The sequence below is a fragment of the Vigna umbellata genome, chromosome 3 (genome assembly GCF_029865625.1).
Source record: "Vigna umbellata cultivar VRB3 chromosome 3, Vumbellata_1.0, whole genome shotgun sequence".
Lineage (NCBI taxonomy): Eukaryota > Viridiplantae > Streptophyta > Magnoliopsida > Fabales > Fabaceae > Vigna > Vigna umbellata.
The window spans coordinates 32021546-32037773 of NC_142167.1; the positions used below are offsets into that span (position 1 = coordinate 32021546).

General features: G+C 38.4%; 2 protein-coding genes and 2 pseudogenes across 6 annotated transcripts; 1 reads left to right on the plus strand and 3 right to left on the minus strand.

The window, feature by feature from the left end:
* Positions 1 to 2078: 2078 nt before the first annotated feature.
* LOC124834532 (SWR1 complex subunit 6-like) lies at positions 2079 to 9807 on the minus strand. 5 transcript variants are annotated; one of them, XR_015785009.1, is made up of 8 exons: positions 9634 to 9807; positions 9374 to 9544; positions 9152 to 9257; positions 5915 to 6021; positions 5680 to 5812; positions 3889 to 4170; positions 3007 to 3779; positions 2079 to 2866 (listed from the first exon to the last, which is right to left on the minus strand). XR_015785009.1 is itself a non-coding variant. In XM_047309236.2 (4 exons), the coding sequence occupies exons 1-4, from the start codon at positions 9476 to 9478 to the stop codon at positions 5609 to 5611; spliced, it is 522 nt and encodes a 173-aa protein (XP_047165192.1). In that variant the 5' UTR covers positions 9479 to 9801; the 3' UTR covers positions 5321 to 5608. The 5 variants fall into 5 exon arrangements, 1 of the variants encoding a protein (XP_047165192.1); XR_015785010.1 differs by adding an exon at positions 4466 to 4546 and having other exon boundaries at positions 9374 to 9806; XR_015785011.1 differs by adding an exon at positions 4428 to 4546 and having other exon boundaries at positions 9374 to 9806.
* On the plus strand, positions 2334 to 3971 carry LOC124834533 (laccase-3 pseudogene; annotated as a pseudogene).
* LOC124834531 (uncharacterized) lies at positions 6244 to 9145 on the minus strand. The gene has a single exon (XM_088109848.1). The coding sequence runs from the start codon at positions 7475 to 7477 to the stop codon at positions 6920 to 6922; it is 558 nt and encodes a 185-aa protein (XP_087965974.1). The 5' UTR covers positions 7478 to 9145; the 3' UTR covers positions 6244 to 6919.
* Positions 9808 to 10621: 814 nt separating the features above from the next.
* LOC148202253 (uncharacterized) lies at positions 10622 to 11713 on the minus strand (annotated as a pseudogene).
* Positions 11714 to 16228: the final 4515 nt, after the last annotated feature.

The window sequence follows — 16228 nt, forward strand, 5'->3', positions numbered from 1 at the left end:
TTATATGTCTCATGTAAGTATTATTCCAATAGGAACATAGACCCACGACTGGGGATGGCAAAACGGGTCAACCCAACTGATTTAAGTTTGATCCAACCTTTGTCCGCCAAAAAATGAACCGAGTCTCGCAACTTAAGAATAGGATGACTTTTACAACTTAGCACATCGAGCTATTGGCTTGCCTGGCTAGCGAGTTAGCCCTCTTGTTTTGATCTTTGACTTTTTACATGAAAACGAGTAAATGACGGGCTTCCAAGCTGATTTTTTGTTGAAAGGGTTAAAACGAACTGTCACCCTAACTATTTTATACCTCAACCGAGCTACATTAGACTTTAGTCGAGTTATATCAGACCTCATTCGAGTTGTATCAGACTCATCCGAGCTATATCAAACCTTGGTCAAGCCACTCAAACCTCGATCGAGTTGTGTTAGACATCGACCAAGCTAACAGTCTGACCTATAAGGTTGACTTGTCATACTACCAGGCTGGATGAGATGTGTCAAGCTGCTGAGTTGAAGTGATTGTTCATACTCACTTTTTTTTATCGAAGTGTCAGGTTGACTTGTTGAAATTGACCCTTTTTACCACCCATACTTTTTTATTTTATTTATTAGTTAACTAATCTATAAAAATATGATGAGATTCTCAAATTTTGTAGCATATTTTAAAAAAAATTAATTTTAAATAAAAACATTTTATAAACACATGTAGTAGATGTTTTTATCCACTTACGATATTAGCATTTGGATTGCTGAATCAAATGAGTAATAGTACTAAAATTTTATTATCAACATAATAAAGCAACTAAATAAAGTCATTGCTAGTAGATCCATGAGTCGTGTATCAAATTAGATGAACCAATTTATAAGCACATAAGTTTCTATAATTAGGCAACAATTTTGAAGTGTCATGTCCATCATTTCATTTGAATACGATTCTTACCATAAGACATAAAGCGTGATTACTAACCTTTTTATTATAAGATTAAAATAAGGAAAGAAATATTCATAAATTAGAACCAATTAATGCATAAGTTAATTAACAAAAGAATGTTAAGTATGCAAATTTTACACTAGAAGTGGATTTTCTTTTCTGGTAACATTAATGCAAGGCTTTACAAACTGAAGTGAAATATGGTACTGCATCAACCAATATGTATCCTAACTCATGTTGCTCCCTTTTGTAGTACACTATTTAGGTTACAGCTTCCAAAAGTTCAGGGTCAATATCATCATCCTCTGCTAATGAGATTCCGTACGAAAAATGGAGTAAATAACTGTGAAACTAGCTAATTGTTACTCTATGGTTTTGACCAACTGAATAATGCATTGCTCAGTAATCGGGGAATGGAAATAGGAGAGATGGAAATTGAAAATCATTAACCTTCTCTAGCTTAAAAGCAATATGAATGAAGACAGTTAAAAGATAATTATAATTTTGCTTCCCAAAGTCTTAATTATTGAGAACAAGAATTATGTACCCTTGCAAAATATTAACTTCCTTTCTCTCTCCGTAATTAGATGTGGAAATATTGGTTTGGTTGGGTGTCCTAATTATTCTATTTTCCTACACATAGTTTGATGGGTGTACTTAGAAGATTGCAAGTATCTTACCATAAAATTCCAGAAAACAGATTTATTAACTAAAGATGTATTTCTAATCTAGTGGGTCTCTTTTCATCTAAAAATAACACAACCTAGCATTTATTCTACAATGGATTGCTGTGTGCACCATGCATGTCCTCAACTTTGTTTGACTAATTACTAAATATTAAGTACCTTGACTAAAATATAACGACTTAACAGAAGTATTTCTCTTTCCAGGCATTTCCCTATATATAATAAGTCTACAAAATAGCTGCATTTAAAACAAATCCCCTTCAGCACAAGAAACACCATTAAACAAAACCAGAACAATGAAGACTTTCCACCTCCCTGGTAAGTCATGTTGTTCTTGGTTCGTACTAGCCCTGTTTGCTCTCATTGCTTCCCTTGCTTCGGCTAAGAGATACATTTCCATGAATTTGTTGTAAGTTCTGATTCAATTATATCATGAATTATTCACTACTTTTCTTCAATAAAGTTAGAACTCTTTAGTAATTATCATTCCATCATAATTTGAGTGAAATAGGTTCAAGCTAGGCTAGTGACGAGGCTGTGCAAAACCCAAAGCCACATCCCCACACTAATCTAACAATAAATAGTTGGTCCATGAGTCGATATGCTACTGATACATACTTGGTCCATGTACCAATTTACTGTGCTACTGATGCATAAATTTGATCTTCCTCACAAAGTGATAAGGGTTTATGTGCATCAGGCATGGGTTAGGGATGCTGCGAAATCCGTGGGTCAATGGGCCGAGTTATGTAACCCAGTGTCCCATTCAACCAGAGAGAAGTTACACATACCGATTTAGAATCAGGGATCAGGAAGGGACATTATGGTGGCATGCTCATACTGGCTTCCTGAGAGCCACTGTTAGGGAGCCTTCATCTATCCCAGATTGGGTTCTGCCTATCCCTCCTCTGTGCCGAAGCAAGAATTTCCCCTCCTTCTTGGTACATCTCTACAATCATCTTCGGCCCAATTCACTTGAATAATGAATCTCCTTCCACTGTGAACACACTATACCTTGGAGAAAAACATTTAAAATGTGATGAGCTTCTTATATAGTGTCATGACAGTTTTATCGTGTTGATGGCAATGGTTTGATTCGGATATTGTGCTTCTCCAAAGGCAGGCAGACTTTGCAAGATTACCTCTAAATCCATCTGTTGCATATACCACTAATGGGCAACTTGGTGATCTTTACAGATGCTCAAGCCAAGGTGTGAAAATTATTACTCAGTGTGTGCCTGCATTCCTTAACGGTTGAAAAGGATATTAAAATGATTGATAACTTATTTTCAAATGGCAGATTTTCTGAACCTTCAAAGTTTATTTTTATTATAATAAAGTCTTAAAAAGGAAAGCATAGCTGAATAAGGTTAAATTCTTAACTACCTTAAAAACAATTATATTTTGATAGAGGTTCCAGTTTCATTGATGGTACGAACACACAATGCAGGAACTGTTCCAGTAGAAGCTAGGGAGACAATTATGTTGAGAATCATCAACAGTGCACTCAATCATGAACTTTTCTTCTCCATTGCCAACCACAGATGATTGTGGTTGGTACAGATGCAGCATATACCAAGCCCTTCAGAACCACAGTCCTCATGATAGGACCTGGTCAGACATTCAATGTTCTAGTCACCGCTGATCAACCCCAAGGTCTCTACTACATGGCAGCACGCGCCTACGAATCTGCTGCACCACCACTGCAATCCTAGAATACAGATCTACTAGACGCAGTAACCAAAGCAGATCAAGACCAGTCTTGCCAGTTTTGCCTGCCTTCAATGACACTGCCACTGCGTACACTGCTAGGATTAGGGGGCTTACTCGGGTTAAAGTCTTTACGAAAGTTTATGTGAATCTATATTTCACGTTGGGGTTGGGGTTAATCAATTGCACAAATCCTAATAGTCCCGTGTCAAGCACCAAATGGAACCCACTTCACAGCCAGTATGAACAATGTATCATTTGAACTCCCAAGAACCACCTCCTTAATGCAAGCGTACTATGAAAGAATACCCAGTGTCTTCACCACAGACTTTGCCCCTGTTCCCCCTGTACAATTTGATTATACTGGGAATGTACCAAGGGGGCTATGGACACCTTCACGGGGAACTAAGCTCTACAAGGTGAAGTATGGCTCGAGGATGCAAATTGTTCTGCAAAACACAAGCATAGTTCATGGATTTCACTTCTTTGTAATTGGTTCAGGTTTTGGCAACTTCAACCCAGCAACTGATCCACTCAAGTTCAACCTTGTAGACCCACCTGTCAAAAACACCATTGGAACGCCTCCTGGAGGATGGGTGGCTATTCGTTTTGTGGCTGACAATCCAGGTAACATATTGTAGTATTGTAAAACTTTGCTTTTGCAGTATGTACCAGCATCACCTATTAACCTATTCCATGTTTTTCTTTCACGACTGCAAATCAGGAATTTGGTTCATCCGTTGCCACATAGACTCACATCTGAATTCGGGTTTGGGCATGGCACTTCTGGTAGAAAACGGAGTCGGCCTTTCACAGTCATTAATACCTCCACCGCCAGATCTACTCCAATGTTAAGGTTAAGAAAGCATCAGTAGTGAATAAATTTATTGTTGTGTACTACAAGTTCAAGAATTTGCCAAACAGACAGTATGGATTTCTGCAGTTCCCATACTAGAATTAAATTAAGCTTAATTGAGCTGTATGTTTGCGGTATGTTGATTAGACGGCACTGTAACTCTATACAAAGAAAATTAATATTTAAATGATTTCTTATCATTACTATTACCAATTTAATATTTCAGTGAGAAAAACTGTACCATTCTGACCAGTTGATAGAAAAAAAATATTTCAGTACCAGAAACTGATTTCATATCCTACAGTGGAAGAATTGTGCACTTGTTGCAATGCGAAGATGTACTATTCTGTACAAAGGAGCCTGAACAACAAAAAACATGGTACATTTAATTTTTAGCAGGTCAACATGAACAAAAATGTGAAGTTCATCCTGACTGTTCCTGGATACCTAACATGCAAAGAAATCATTGGACCTCTAGGATGGCCTAAATCCACAGCATGCATCAACCGCCATGTTATAAGGTTCATGTACAATAATAAGAAACTAAAGAACATAACAGCAAACTCTAGCAAGTAAGCTTCCTTGGAGATAATCTAATCAAAGACATGCGTACAAAGTCACAAACAAAGATAATCCATAAGCAAAATACAACAGAATAATCCCAGTGGCATATTAAACATAACTGAACGGATAACTTAAGTTAATGCAACTATGGACATCAAGGTTACCAAATCAATATTCAATTTGTTAATCACCAAGCTAAAACTTGAATCTTAAGATTCATAAACAATGAAAAACTACTTCAAATACATTATATAAATTGTTCAATGTAATAATCTAAAAGTAGAAATGAAAAAAGAACAACTTATATGCCATTAGTCTTACAAATCGAAAATATTAACTGAGTTGGTAAAGCCTTTATTTCAAAAGAATGCAAATGGAGCAATGAATATAACCCAATAAAGTGCATGCACTGAATGAAAAATGTTGCGGAGGAACAATCAAATAAGATAAATTTAGACACGGTCATTCAATTTTTTTCTTGAGAATTGGTGAAAGACGTAATTGGAAAGATGACAAATTGTTGAATCGTGTGATACGTATCAATTATAAATCTTATGATCCATGTTGATAGGTAACCAAATCACATAAAATTGTAGGATTTGAATTGTGAATCATAGAATTTCATAACTTCGAAGGACATCTTTAGCAAGGTTACATAGACCAAGAGGATCGAATAGGGGTCAAAATATACAGTTTCACCTTGTGACTTAATAACTGAACCACTAGTCTTAAAAGGTAACAAAAGAGGAAAATTGAGCAAAGAGCTTGCTTGCACATACTGCTGGTGAACACTGATATATAACAAGTTACAATAGTGTGTCCAATAATGTTCTTGTGCACATTTTTGTGAGACATGAATTAGGCTACAAATTTCAAGCAACGAGTATCATTGTGCACATTTTGACATCTATAGGAACAAAAGCGCATACCACATCTCACACAAGTGTAATTAGCAGAAAAACCACAAACAGTACAGAAGTGGCGACGGGAGGTTGTGCTTGGAGGTCCAACTGCGGCTTTCCAATAGGAGGGCACGTGATGTGGCAATGATTCTAAGTTAGCCTACAATTGCAGGAGGTTGGTTTAACAAAAACAGAAACCAAGGCAAAAGTAAAACAGGAGTGTCACTAGTGAGCGTGACCCGTGGTGGATGTAATGACTGACCTCATGCAAGAGCTCAAGGAATGTTCTCGGGGCCCTCCTAGCTTCAAGTGCTTTTGCCTGTCTGGTCTTTCTTTTTGTGCCTTTAGACTGCTTTTTCTGTATATAATCTGTAAAGAAAAGGAACTAAGTGAATTTCAAATTTTGATAAGAATCAAATAATTTTTAAAATCTATACATAATTTTTATAATAGTTTTTAAAACATAAAAGTTTCACCAAAGGATCTTTAAAAAATTATACTCCCTGAATTTCAATCAAGTTGCAGTTAGTACCCCTGTTAGATTTCTAAGAATGGAACCTAACCAAGAACACTCACAGTAGACAGAGAAAGTAATGAAAGAATGAGTTTCTATTATTCACAACAATAGAATTCTCTTCACAAAGAATAGTTGGGAGCATAACCTCCCTCAGAGAACCTTAAAAACCCTGTTTGTACAATTAATGTTCAAAACTCCCCTCCTGACAACTTAACAGAGTATTATTTATACAATTCCTCTCCCTTCTATCCTAAACTCATTACTCATTATATCCTATCACCCTATATCCTATCATTACACCCCGCTGCAGAACAACCTTATCCTCAAGGTTGGAACCGTGAAACTTGATCTCCTGACTCCTCTTCATCATCGTGTTATCATATGAATGGAACCCACTGGCTACTGCCCTCCCATTCAGGTATGGAGGCTTGGGTGGTGGCAAATCCTCCTCCAATGACTTCCATTCTTCTTGGATTCTATTAGCTTCTAGCATTCTAGTCACATCTTTTCCAGAATCATAAACCCTGAGAAAATGATTTTCAATGTCTTTCAATGCTTCAAGCAGCTCTCTCCCCTCTGCAAGTGCATCAAAAACTGCAAGCTCCCTTTGCTCCTCTTGGTTCTCGGTGGCCACATCCACCACCTTCACTGTTTCAACACCACTAATCACTTGCTCTGCAACCCCTTTATTGTTACTTTTATTATTATTCTCTTCAACACTCACCACTTTGTGCTCAACCTCTTCTCTTTTCACCCATGAAAAAAATGGTTTTTCCTCATGCTCTTCTTCATGGTTGTCCTTGTGCCTTTGTTCAAGTTTGGGCTTTTGAATGCGGTGTTTGAACTTACTTCGTTACCGTTTCCTTTTGGACCCAATTTCCACGGTGGCGTCACACGCATCGTTCCCTGCTTCGGATTGCTCTCGGGATCAGCCATGCCCCGCTCCTCACGTGCCTTCACAACGCGTTCGACGGCCTCAAACAATTCGTAATCGAAATTCGGCGGCAACTTGCCTCCAGCGTTGGCTGTTCCCTTGAAGCAGTCGTAGTCAGAGAGCAACGCATGCCACTTGCGGCGGCACTGCGTGCGTTTGCGCTGCACATCCAAGGCCACGCAGTTCTGGGCAATGATGTTCCACTGCTGGTAGGAGGAGAGCGCGACGGAGCAGTCGGCTTCCACCGCTGCGATTTCGTTCACCAGAATGAGTGACTCGATGATGCTCCAATCCAGGGCCTCTTGGAAGCGCGTGCAACGAAACACGCCAACCGAACCTGAAGCGTTGATGACGTCATCGTCGTAAATCTTCATTTATTTTTGCCCTCCAAATCGCACCACCATAGCTTCCTTCAATCCTTCCCAAGAAGGATTCTTGGCTTTAGCCTTCCAAGCCAGGACCCAATACCCAGCACTGCCCTCCATGCTACTGTATGCCAGGCGCACTTTTTCTTCCTTTATCACCCCCTAGATCTCAAAAGCTTTCTCCGTTCTAGCAATCCACCCCTTAGGATCAAACCCTTTGAAAGTGGGTAGTTCTACCCTTTTTACCCCATTAGGTTGGGCATCTCCTCGGTCTTCATCCAGTTCCTCCTCTGAGCTCTCTCTTCCCCTTCTCCGATTCTCGTTAACAGAATGTTGATTTTCATCTACAAACCCTGGACTGCCTTCCAATCCTTTTTCCTGGTTCCACACCCTTCCTCCAAGAACTCGCAAGAGTACTCTGGTTTCCTGCCGCATTTCTTGCATATTTCTTCTCCATTCTGCCATGCTCATTTTCGGTTTTGCCCTGCTCATTTTCTGTTCGATGGTCCTCCTCTCCAAGGTATTGTCTCTTCCTTCCATGCTTCAACCCTTTCTTGATCACTTCTTGATCCGCAACCTTTGATCTGGCCGTCCTCCCCTAAGGGTATCGACAGTCCCCTCCCGAGCAGATCCGGCAGGTCGGACCAATTTGTTAGGTTTCTAAGTATGGAACCTAACCAAGAACACTCACAATAGACAGAGAAAGTAATGAAAGAATGAGTTTCTATTATTCACAGCAATAGAATTATCTTCACAAAGAATAGTTGGGAGCATAACCTCCCTCACAGGACCTGAAAGAGCCTGTTCGTACAATTAATGTTCAAAACTCCCCTCCTGACAACATAACAGAGTACTATTCATACAATTCCTCTCCCTTTTATCCTAAACCCATTACCCATTTTATCCTATCAACCCCCTTTTTCCCTAAAAATACACTTTGATTCAGGAAATATCCCGTTGGAATTTACATTCATTCAAGAAGTCGTTAGATGAAGATTGCATGGCTCAGATCTTGAATGAATGTTTTTAGTCTGCTTTAAGTGATCTACACCCAACAGTTACATGCTGCCGATTGCATGAATGGATGTAAAAGTCAGTATAAGCAATCATGGGTCCATTTACAAGATACACATATCCTAAGCCTTAATTAGTTAGATTTGTGGATCTCTTCACTTAACATTTATCTCAATCGCACGTCCTTGTTTATTCAAGGACCAAAATGACAGTAAGATGGGTTAAGTGAGGGACTCAGATGTTAGAATTCCAATTTCAGAGGCATCTGTTGAATTTTGTTAAGCCAGATAATAAGAGGAGCAAAGTTACACACAAATCACAATTTTAAAAACTAAATGGGCCTTTACTCTAAATTAACACTAACAGCAAAAATGAAATAAAATTGAGTAAAATAGTATTCACGTCCCTATAACTATATGGCGTTTTGATAATAGTCTTTGAAAGTAAGAAAACTTAAGAAGCTGCTGAAAGTGTAATCTATATTAATCACTTCACTACAAAACTCAAAAAGTCGTCAGATAAGGAATAAGTTATGTTCAAGGACTAAAGTTTAGGTACTCGTGTTTTAATTTTCCTGGTTTCAAGCATTTTATAGTTTAACTATAATGATGTTTTGTCTAATAAAATCATGAAACAAAAGGGAAAAAAAAGTAGAGAAGAAACCCTAACATTGATCTTCCTCGTCGAGAGAAGCTTCATCATCATCGTTATTGGCATCTGCGATTTCAAAACCCGCATTGTCATTCTCCAAAGCATCCAAGCGCGCAAGTGCCGCCTGAATTAAATTGTAACAGAAACACACTTCTATCAGATTCCTCATTCAATTTTATGGTGATACATATTTCCTGGAGAAATTAGAAAACAGAAGAAGAATTGAGAGGAGATAGCTGCCTGAGTGCGGTTGTCGGCGCTGGCAAGTGCAGCGGCCATTTTGGACGCAACTTTTCGCGTTCGGCTTGACATGCGGCGGATCGAGCTGGAACCGTCGTCCTCCATTCCTAACTCCGTGGAATCACCGACTCAAAGGCGTCACCGAAACACAACCTTAATCTTAAAGATTACCTGTAAGAGCTTGACAAGTGAGCAATTTGAAGCACTACGTCACCACACCACTTTTTGAAAGTTGTCGCGACCCTTTTTATTTAATTTACCAGTCTCTTGACCCGTGGTGTAGGTGAAGGAGTGCAATGGACGGGATGTTTGTTAGTGTTGGCGTGTGATGATCGAAATGGAAATGGGTATTGCTTGTGGCGGGAGGGAGAAGAGAAGCGGTCAGTGTGTAGCTGTAGCCCCAAAACAACTTTTCGCAAGAAGAAAAGGGGAGGGTTTGTTGAGTGGTAGACTATGACACGTGGAAGGATTTTAAGAGGATACGAAGAAAACCAACGTGGATGTATCTGTTGGACTATTGATTCTTAAAAAAAAATAGTATAAAAAATCAAAGTAAAGGGTGTGTTCACTTGGGGTTGATTGGGGGAGATGATTTGGGGGAAAGTGATTGAATGGATTTGAAGGAATTTGAGGGTAATTTTTGTGTGTGTTTATTTGAGTGGATTTGAAGGTGATTGAGAGTGAATTTAGGGGTAAAGTTTGTGAGAATTAGTGTAGAATTTGATTGATGTGACAGTTTAATTGGTAAAAATTTAAGATTACCAAAATGCCCCTAGGTATTTAGGTGATATAAAATGATATTTGTTTATGTTATATTAATTTGTAAAAATGTTTATTAATAGAAAAAAATTTAAAATAATTATTTAAAATAATTTATAAAAATTAATTCAATTATAATTTAGTAAAATGAATTATTATTAAAATGTAGTATTTGTTTTGAATATAATTTAGTTCTGAGTAGTATGAATTTATTTGTAATGAACTGAGATTTATTAATTTTTAATGAAGGCGATAATTAAAAACAGTTATAGTTTTACATAACATAATATAAAAACAACGAACGTAATAACATAGAAATATATTTGGAATAGATCGTGATGAAATTGCTTCAGTGAGGTTTGTAAGCAATGAAGCACATAAGTCAAGTACAAAAATAAGGTCATGTAATACACGCACCGAAGAGTAAGCAACTTAATCATGTAAATGATGAAGAATTAAGTTAACATTTTGATTGAGGTCAGCAAATTGTCAGTTCATGTCGAGAGATAAGTTTGTCAAGTTATCTTCAATATGCTGAACCCGCACCTGCATTTGTTCCATACCCTGCATTCTGTGTTGCAAGTCTTGTAACCCCTCCCACATTTGAGTCATCATATTAGGATTTGAAAGATGTGGAGGAGGTTCCACAGGGTTGGCATGATGGTGTGGTTGCTCTTCTTCTTCATCATCGCCGACATCGTGTTGTCAAACACCGTTAACATTACCAATATTCAACCTCTTTAATGAATGAATTGAAAAATGATGTCTGGTCCCAATATGAGTGGTGGCATCGGCATCAACATTCACTCCACAATATTGCATGATTTGGGTGATAAGGACACCGTACGGAAGGGGTGTGTCACCGGCCTTGCATTTAAGCATATGTTGCATGATGTGATAAGGCCAATTGATAGTTATATTATTTTTAAGCACCCATATCATAAAGATATCCTCGTGCAATACCCTTGCAAAATTTGAAGGTCGTGGAGTCAACATGTGCACAATAACATAATGCAGAAGTCTATCATCAATATTCAAAGATCCAACTGTTTTTACACGTTCACCCTGCATTTCTGGTCTAACCATAGTAGCTAATGTCATATCCCGATCATAGGGAAAGTCGTGTGGGATAGTTGAATAACACAATTTGTGGCCCTGATACTTCAGATTAGCAACATTCAACCAATCAGCATGTTTCAATCTAATTCTTGTCTTGTTGACCTCAGTGACCAAATATCCATTACAAGAAATGTTCAGATTTGAATAAAAAACTTTGATCAAATCCGGATAAAAGGGTGCTTGCAACGAAATAAATTCAACCACTCCTTGAAACAACAAATGCTGAGTAAAAAATAAGTTGGAACCGGCAAATGATTCGAAATTCATTATTTTTGGCAGAACAATATTTCTTGTGTAGAAATCAGCTGCGTAATTTTCCATCTGATGGGTATGAGTGAAGAAACGACGCTGATCTAATTGTTCTGCAATAGATGGTCTGACATTGACTGCATCTTCTGGCTGAGTCACAGATTCTTTTCCCTTACGATTTTTTCTAGGCCTTTTGCTTGATGATGAGGCCATTTAACAATTTCTTCAACAAAACCATACATAAAAACATGCACAAGTTAAGTGATAATAAATTAAAGAATATTAATAATAACAACAATTAAAGACAAATCATTATTCCATAACCATAACCTTAACTTCAATATTGAACATGGATGAAGGAAACATGTAATAGTTTGAATGCAAAACATAACTACAAAGTAACCAAAACATTCTAACATTGACCACCCGCTATCATTTTACATAACTTGTTTCACCTCTTGTGTGGTGGAAGTCCCATTAACCTCTTTGTACAAGTGGGGTTTGAACATAAGAAATCATAACATTGATCGAGCAAGTTTTCATCAGAAATATTCATAGCACTCAACATTTCGTAAATGTCGCTCTCTGTGTATGTGTACGTGGAGGAGCGACGGAGTATTTGATTTCTGTCTTCCATTGCTGATACTTGACGCACAGCAGCATCAGAAATTACACCAAAGTGAACATTTGTTGAGCTGAGGACATCTGTGAAACCATCGAGGCTGGATTTCAACTTATCAAATTGTGCATCTATCGCATCGACCATAGGTGCCTTCCTTTTGGAACCTCGTGAGGATGAAGTTCCTCCAGATGGAACGGATGGCACAGACTGAGTCTGCCCTGGACTGTACTCATCCACGGATGGAGGAGGTGATGGTGGAGTTGGGTCTCTATAGTCATGATAGTTAGGCTCTTCAGGAATGTACTCCATATTCTGATTCAAATCAACATGTACACGAGGCCCAACCCGTTGACGACGCGCTTGACGAGCGGTCCGAACACCACTCCCAGTTGCTCGATCCGCAGCCCATAAATCGACCATTAAATCGTAGTGTCTTATGCTATTAACCCTCCACTTGGTTGCAGTTGGCCTTGACTGAAACAACACACATGACACAAATAGTGGTTGAAGTTATGTGTTTCAAGAATCTACGAAATCTTAATTTTTAACAAATACCTGGATGAGATCAGCCCACACTTCGTCCTCAGCTTCAAATCTCATAGTAACGGCGTTCCATGCAAATCCACTCAATCCACCAAAGAGGTCATGAACCTCACGCCATCTGTCTTTCAATACCTTTTGACGATTTTTGACATTATTTTTAGTAACATTAACATAACCACAACTATGAAGGTATTGAACCATGTTATTATACGCTTGGGTTGTCCAACTACCATCAACCCTATTACCCAAACGACTCTCCTCAATCATAGAATGCAAAAGCTTAGCATCCATGTCCTCAGTCCATTTAACGAACTCTCTTGTAGCAGCAGATGACTTGATCATTTGTCCCTTACCCCTGTCCATATTTAACCTATTTGATAAAGAAAATTTATACAAGTGAAGTAGAGTTAATCATAAAACCAAGTACATGTCAAATTCAAAAAACACAGTCATAATAAAATGATATCAAATACAATACTATTAATGTTCATAATCTCGCCACATTTCATCAGCTATGGCATCCCTAATAGTTGTACCGACCCTATAATCATCTTCTCAAACTTGAGAAGATGTCACATTATGGTCTTCCCCTTCATTTAACTCATTATGAACCTCATTAAGCAATGGGTCATCCCTATCAACTCCACGGATAAAGTTGTGTAGGATACAACAAGCTAGAATGATGTCTGTCATTGTCTCCAATCCATAATGTGGTTCACTTCCACTGGCAATGATAGGAAACCTTTTCTTCAACACACCAAATGTTCTTTCTATAACATTTCTCAATGATGAATGTCTATGATTAAAGAGCTCGCGTGCATTTTGTGATCCTGTGCGTGTGAATTCTTTAAGATGATATCTCACGCCTCTGTATGGTGTCAATACTGTACTTTTAAGCATAAAACCAGCGTCGCCAAGATAGTACTTTCCTACAATAATGCATAACATCAACATTTACTAATTAATAAACAACCAATCATAACATCCCAATGAAGACACTTACCTTGGGGGATGACGAACGGATCATCTCGATCGAGAGCATTTTTTAAGATTCTAGAATCAGATGTTGTTCCTTCCCACCCCGCTAGAACGTATGTGAATTTCATATCAAAGTCACATGCGGCAAACACATTTTGAGTTGGCCAATCTTTTCTTCCACAAAATCTTGGAGCATCTGTTCGTGGCACTCTTACACGAACATGAGTACCATCTATGGCCCCTAAGCAATCCTAAACATTCAAATAACAAGTCATCATACAAATGCGAAACATAAACATTGTTTCGTACAAGTGCTTCAAAACTGACAGATTCATATGCTTACCTTAAAGTACGGATAAAACCGATTGTTGTTTAAGACATATGGATGCACCTCGTCTCCTGATGGTTGAGTTAAAAATTCAGATTCTAGACTTAAAGTAGCATCCAACACATTGTGAAAGTGTTTGCTAACCGTCGCCCCAGATCGATAGAAGAAAAATGCGACACTTCGATTCTTAACATTATGCCCAATTATATGAAGAAATTGAGCTACTTGTTCCTCCACTATTGAGCGAATGGCATCTTTAACTAACCCAGTTGTTCTTAGTCTCTCACAAAGATTAATAAATGCCTCTGGACCCATCCGAATGATGTCACGACATCGATTAGTATGCACCAAGTACGACATTAACTGTTGCCTGCGACGGTCTTTGTCGGGAAGGAAAGTGCTAACACTACTTGGATCACTCGAGCACATATTCAATATATTCAAGGCATGACAAACAATGCATAACATTGTTAGTGCAGCCAGTGAGGTTGTTATTTGTAATTGTTGATGTAACATTGCGACTATATTAAAGTCTACACCAACCACATCGTCCTCTATATCTTCACGGTCCAAGTACAACAAATCTAATTCTTCTTCCATCTATTTTTACTTAAACAAATAATCATACTATAATTAAAATCATGCATTCATATATTCATCAAACATATGTTATTCATATTATCATATATTCATATATAAAGAAATTTAACTAATACATTCATATATTACTAAAATTAAAGGATATATATTTAACCTAAACATTAAAAACGCATTCTTATATTAATTAAAAATAAACAAACAATCACATTTACCTGTTGAAGATCTGTGTATGTAGATTTCCAAGTATGAATTAGCCAAAAGAGTCAAACCCCAACCACAAATATACTCAAAGATTCACTGATTCTTCAATTGCCAAAGTTGGATGGAAAGTTTGTTATGTATTCCAACTATGTCACACGAAACCTGTGAATATGATAATATTAGATAATGGTTAAAAGGCAATGTCTACAAATTTTGTAATTATTAATCAACCTTCTTCAACAAAGTAAAGTCAATTCGTGATGCAGAGAAATTAATACAGCTCAATCTTCAATGTTCAACTAAGAAACTAATTTATCTGGGCTTCCCCCAACAACATTCACAGATAAGCTTCTTCAACCACAGAAATTACTCCCGCTTGGTGGACAAAAACATGCACACACAACCTTCTTCACTGTAACCAACAACTCCGGTCCAACACCTGCAAAATAATAAAAGAAAGCATGATGAAGTTCATAACAAATCACAACACACACCCTGTATTCAACAATATTGAACCACAGTCATCTACTTACACCATGGAGCAGCTTGCAATTCAATGTTTAAGCTTGTAATTCACCACTCTAACAACACCTGCATCAAAAACCATCACAAACAAATCGTTAGTCGTATCATATTTCACTCAATAACACCACATATGCGTTCTTCTCAGCATCCTCATGTGTGCCCATCCTCCTCCTTGGTGCACTGCTTGACCTGTGAAACCAACCGCCGTGCATCCTTCTCCAATCACATCGACATCGTCGCTGGTTGACGGACCATCAAATGTTGCCTCCATCCTCCATCATCACGGACAGCTTCGTCTACTGGTGAAACCTCCATGCGCAGCGAGCTTCTCCACGCCAAACATCACATGTTGCATGCTTCTCCACGCCTGACTCTGCCAACGACGAACCAAACCGGAGGACCTCCATCACATGCGCGTTGCCACCTTCTCCACCCCAAACTCTGCCAACAACGAACCAAATCGGACGACTTCCACGGAACGACGACGACCTCTGTATCAGGATCCAAGCCGCAATGTTCAAACCGTATCCGAATACGCATGATTGTATCCAGATACGCATGAGTGTATTCGGATAAGGTTTCCCAGCGATTTCTTCATCCACGGTGTATCCGGATACGCCATCTCTCATCCGGATACGTTCACACCCTTCTTCTTCTCCGCCTTCACGCAGAGTCATCTTCTTCATCACCGATTCTGTTATTCATCTCCTCCACCGATAGTCTTCATCTACCTCCATCACTTGCAACATAAAAACGATAAACAGCTATAAACAACTACAATCAAAACTCACCTTAGCTTTCTCTCTTCGAGCAGCACCAGCACTAAAACACCTTAGCTTTCTCTCTTCCAGCAGCACTGAAACACACTTCCACTTCGAGCTCTTGAACTTGCTTAACCCAATGCTACTCTTGCTTCTTCAATTAACACAAC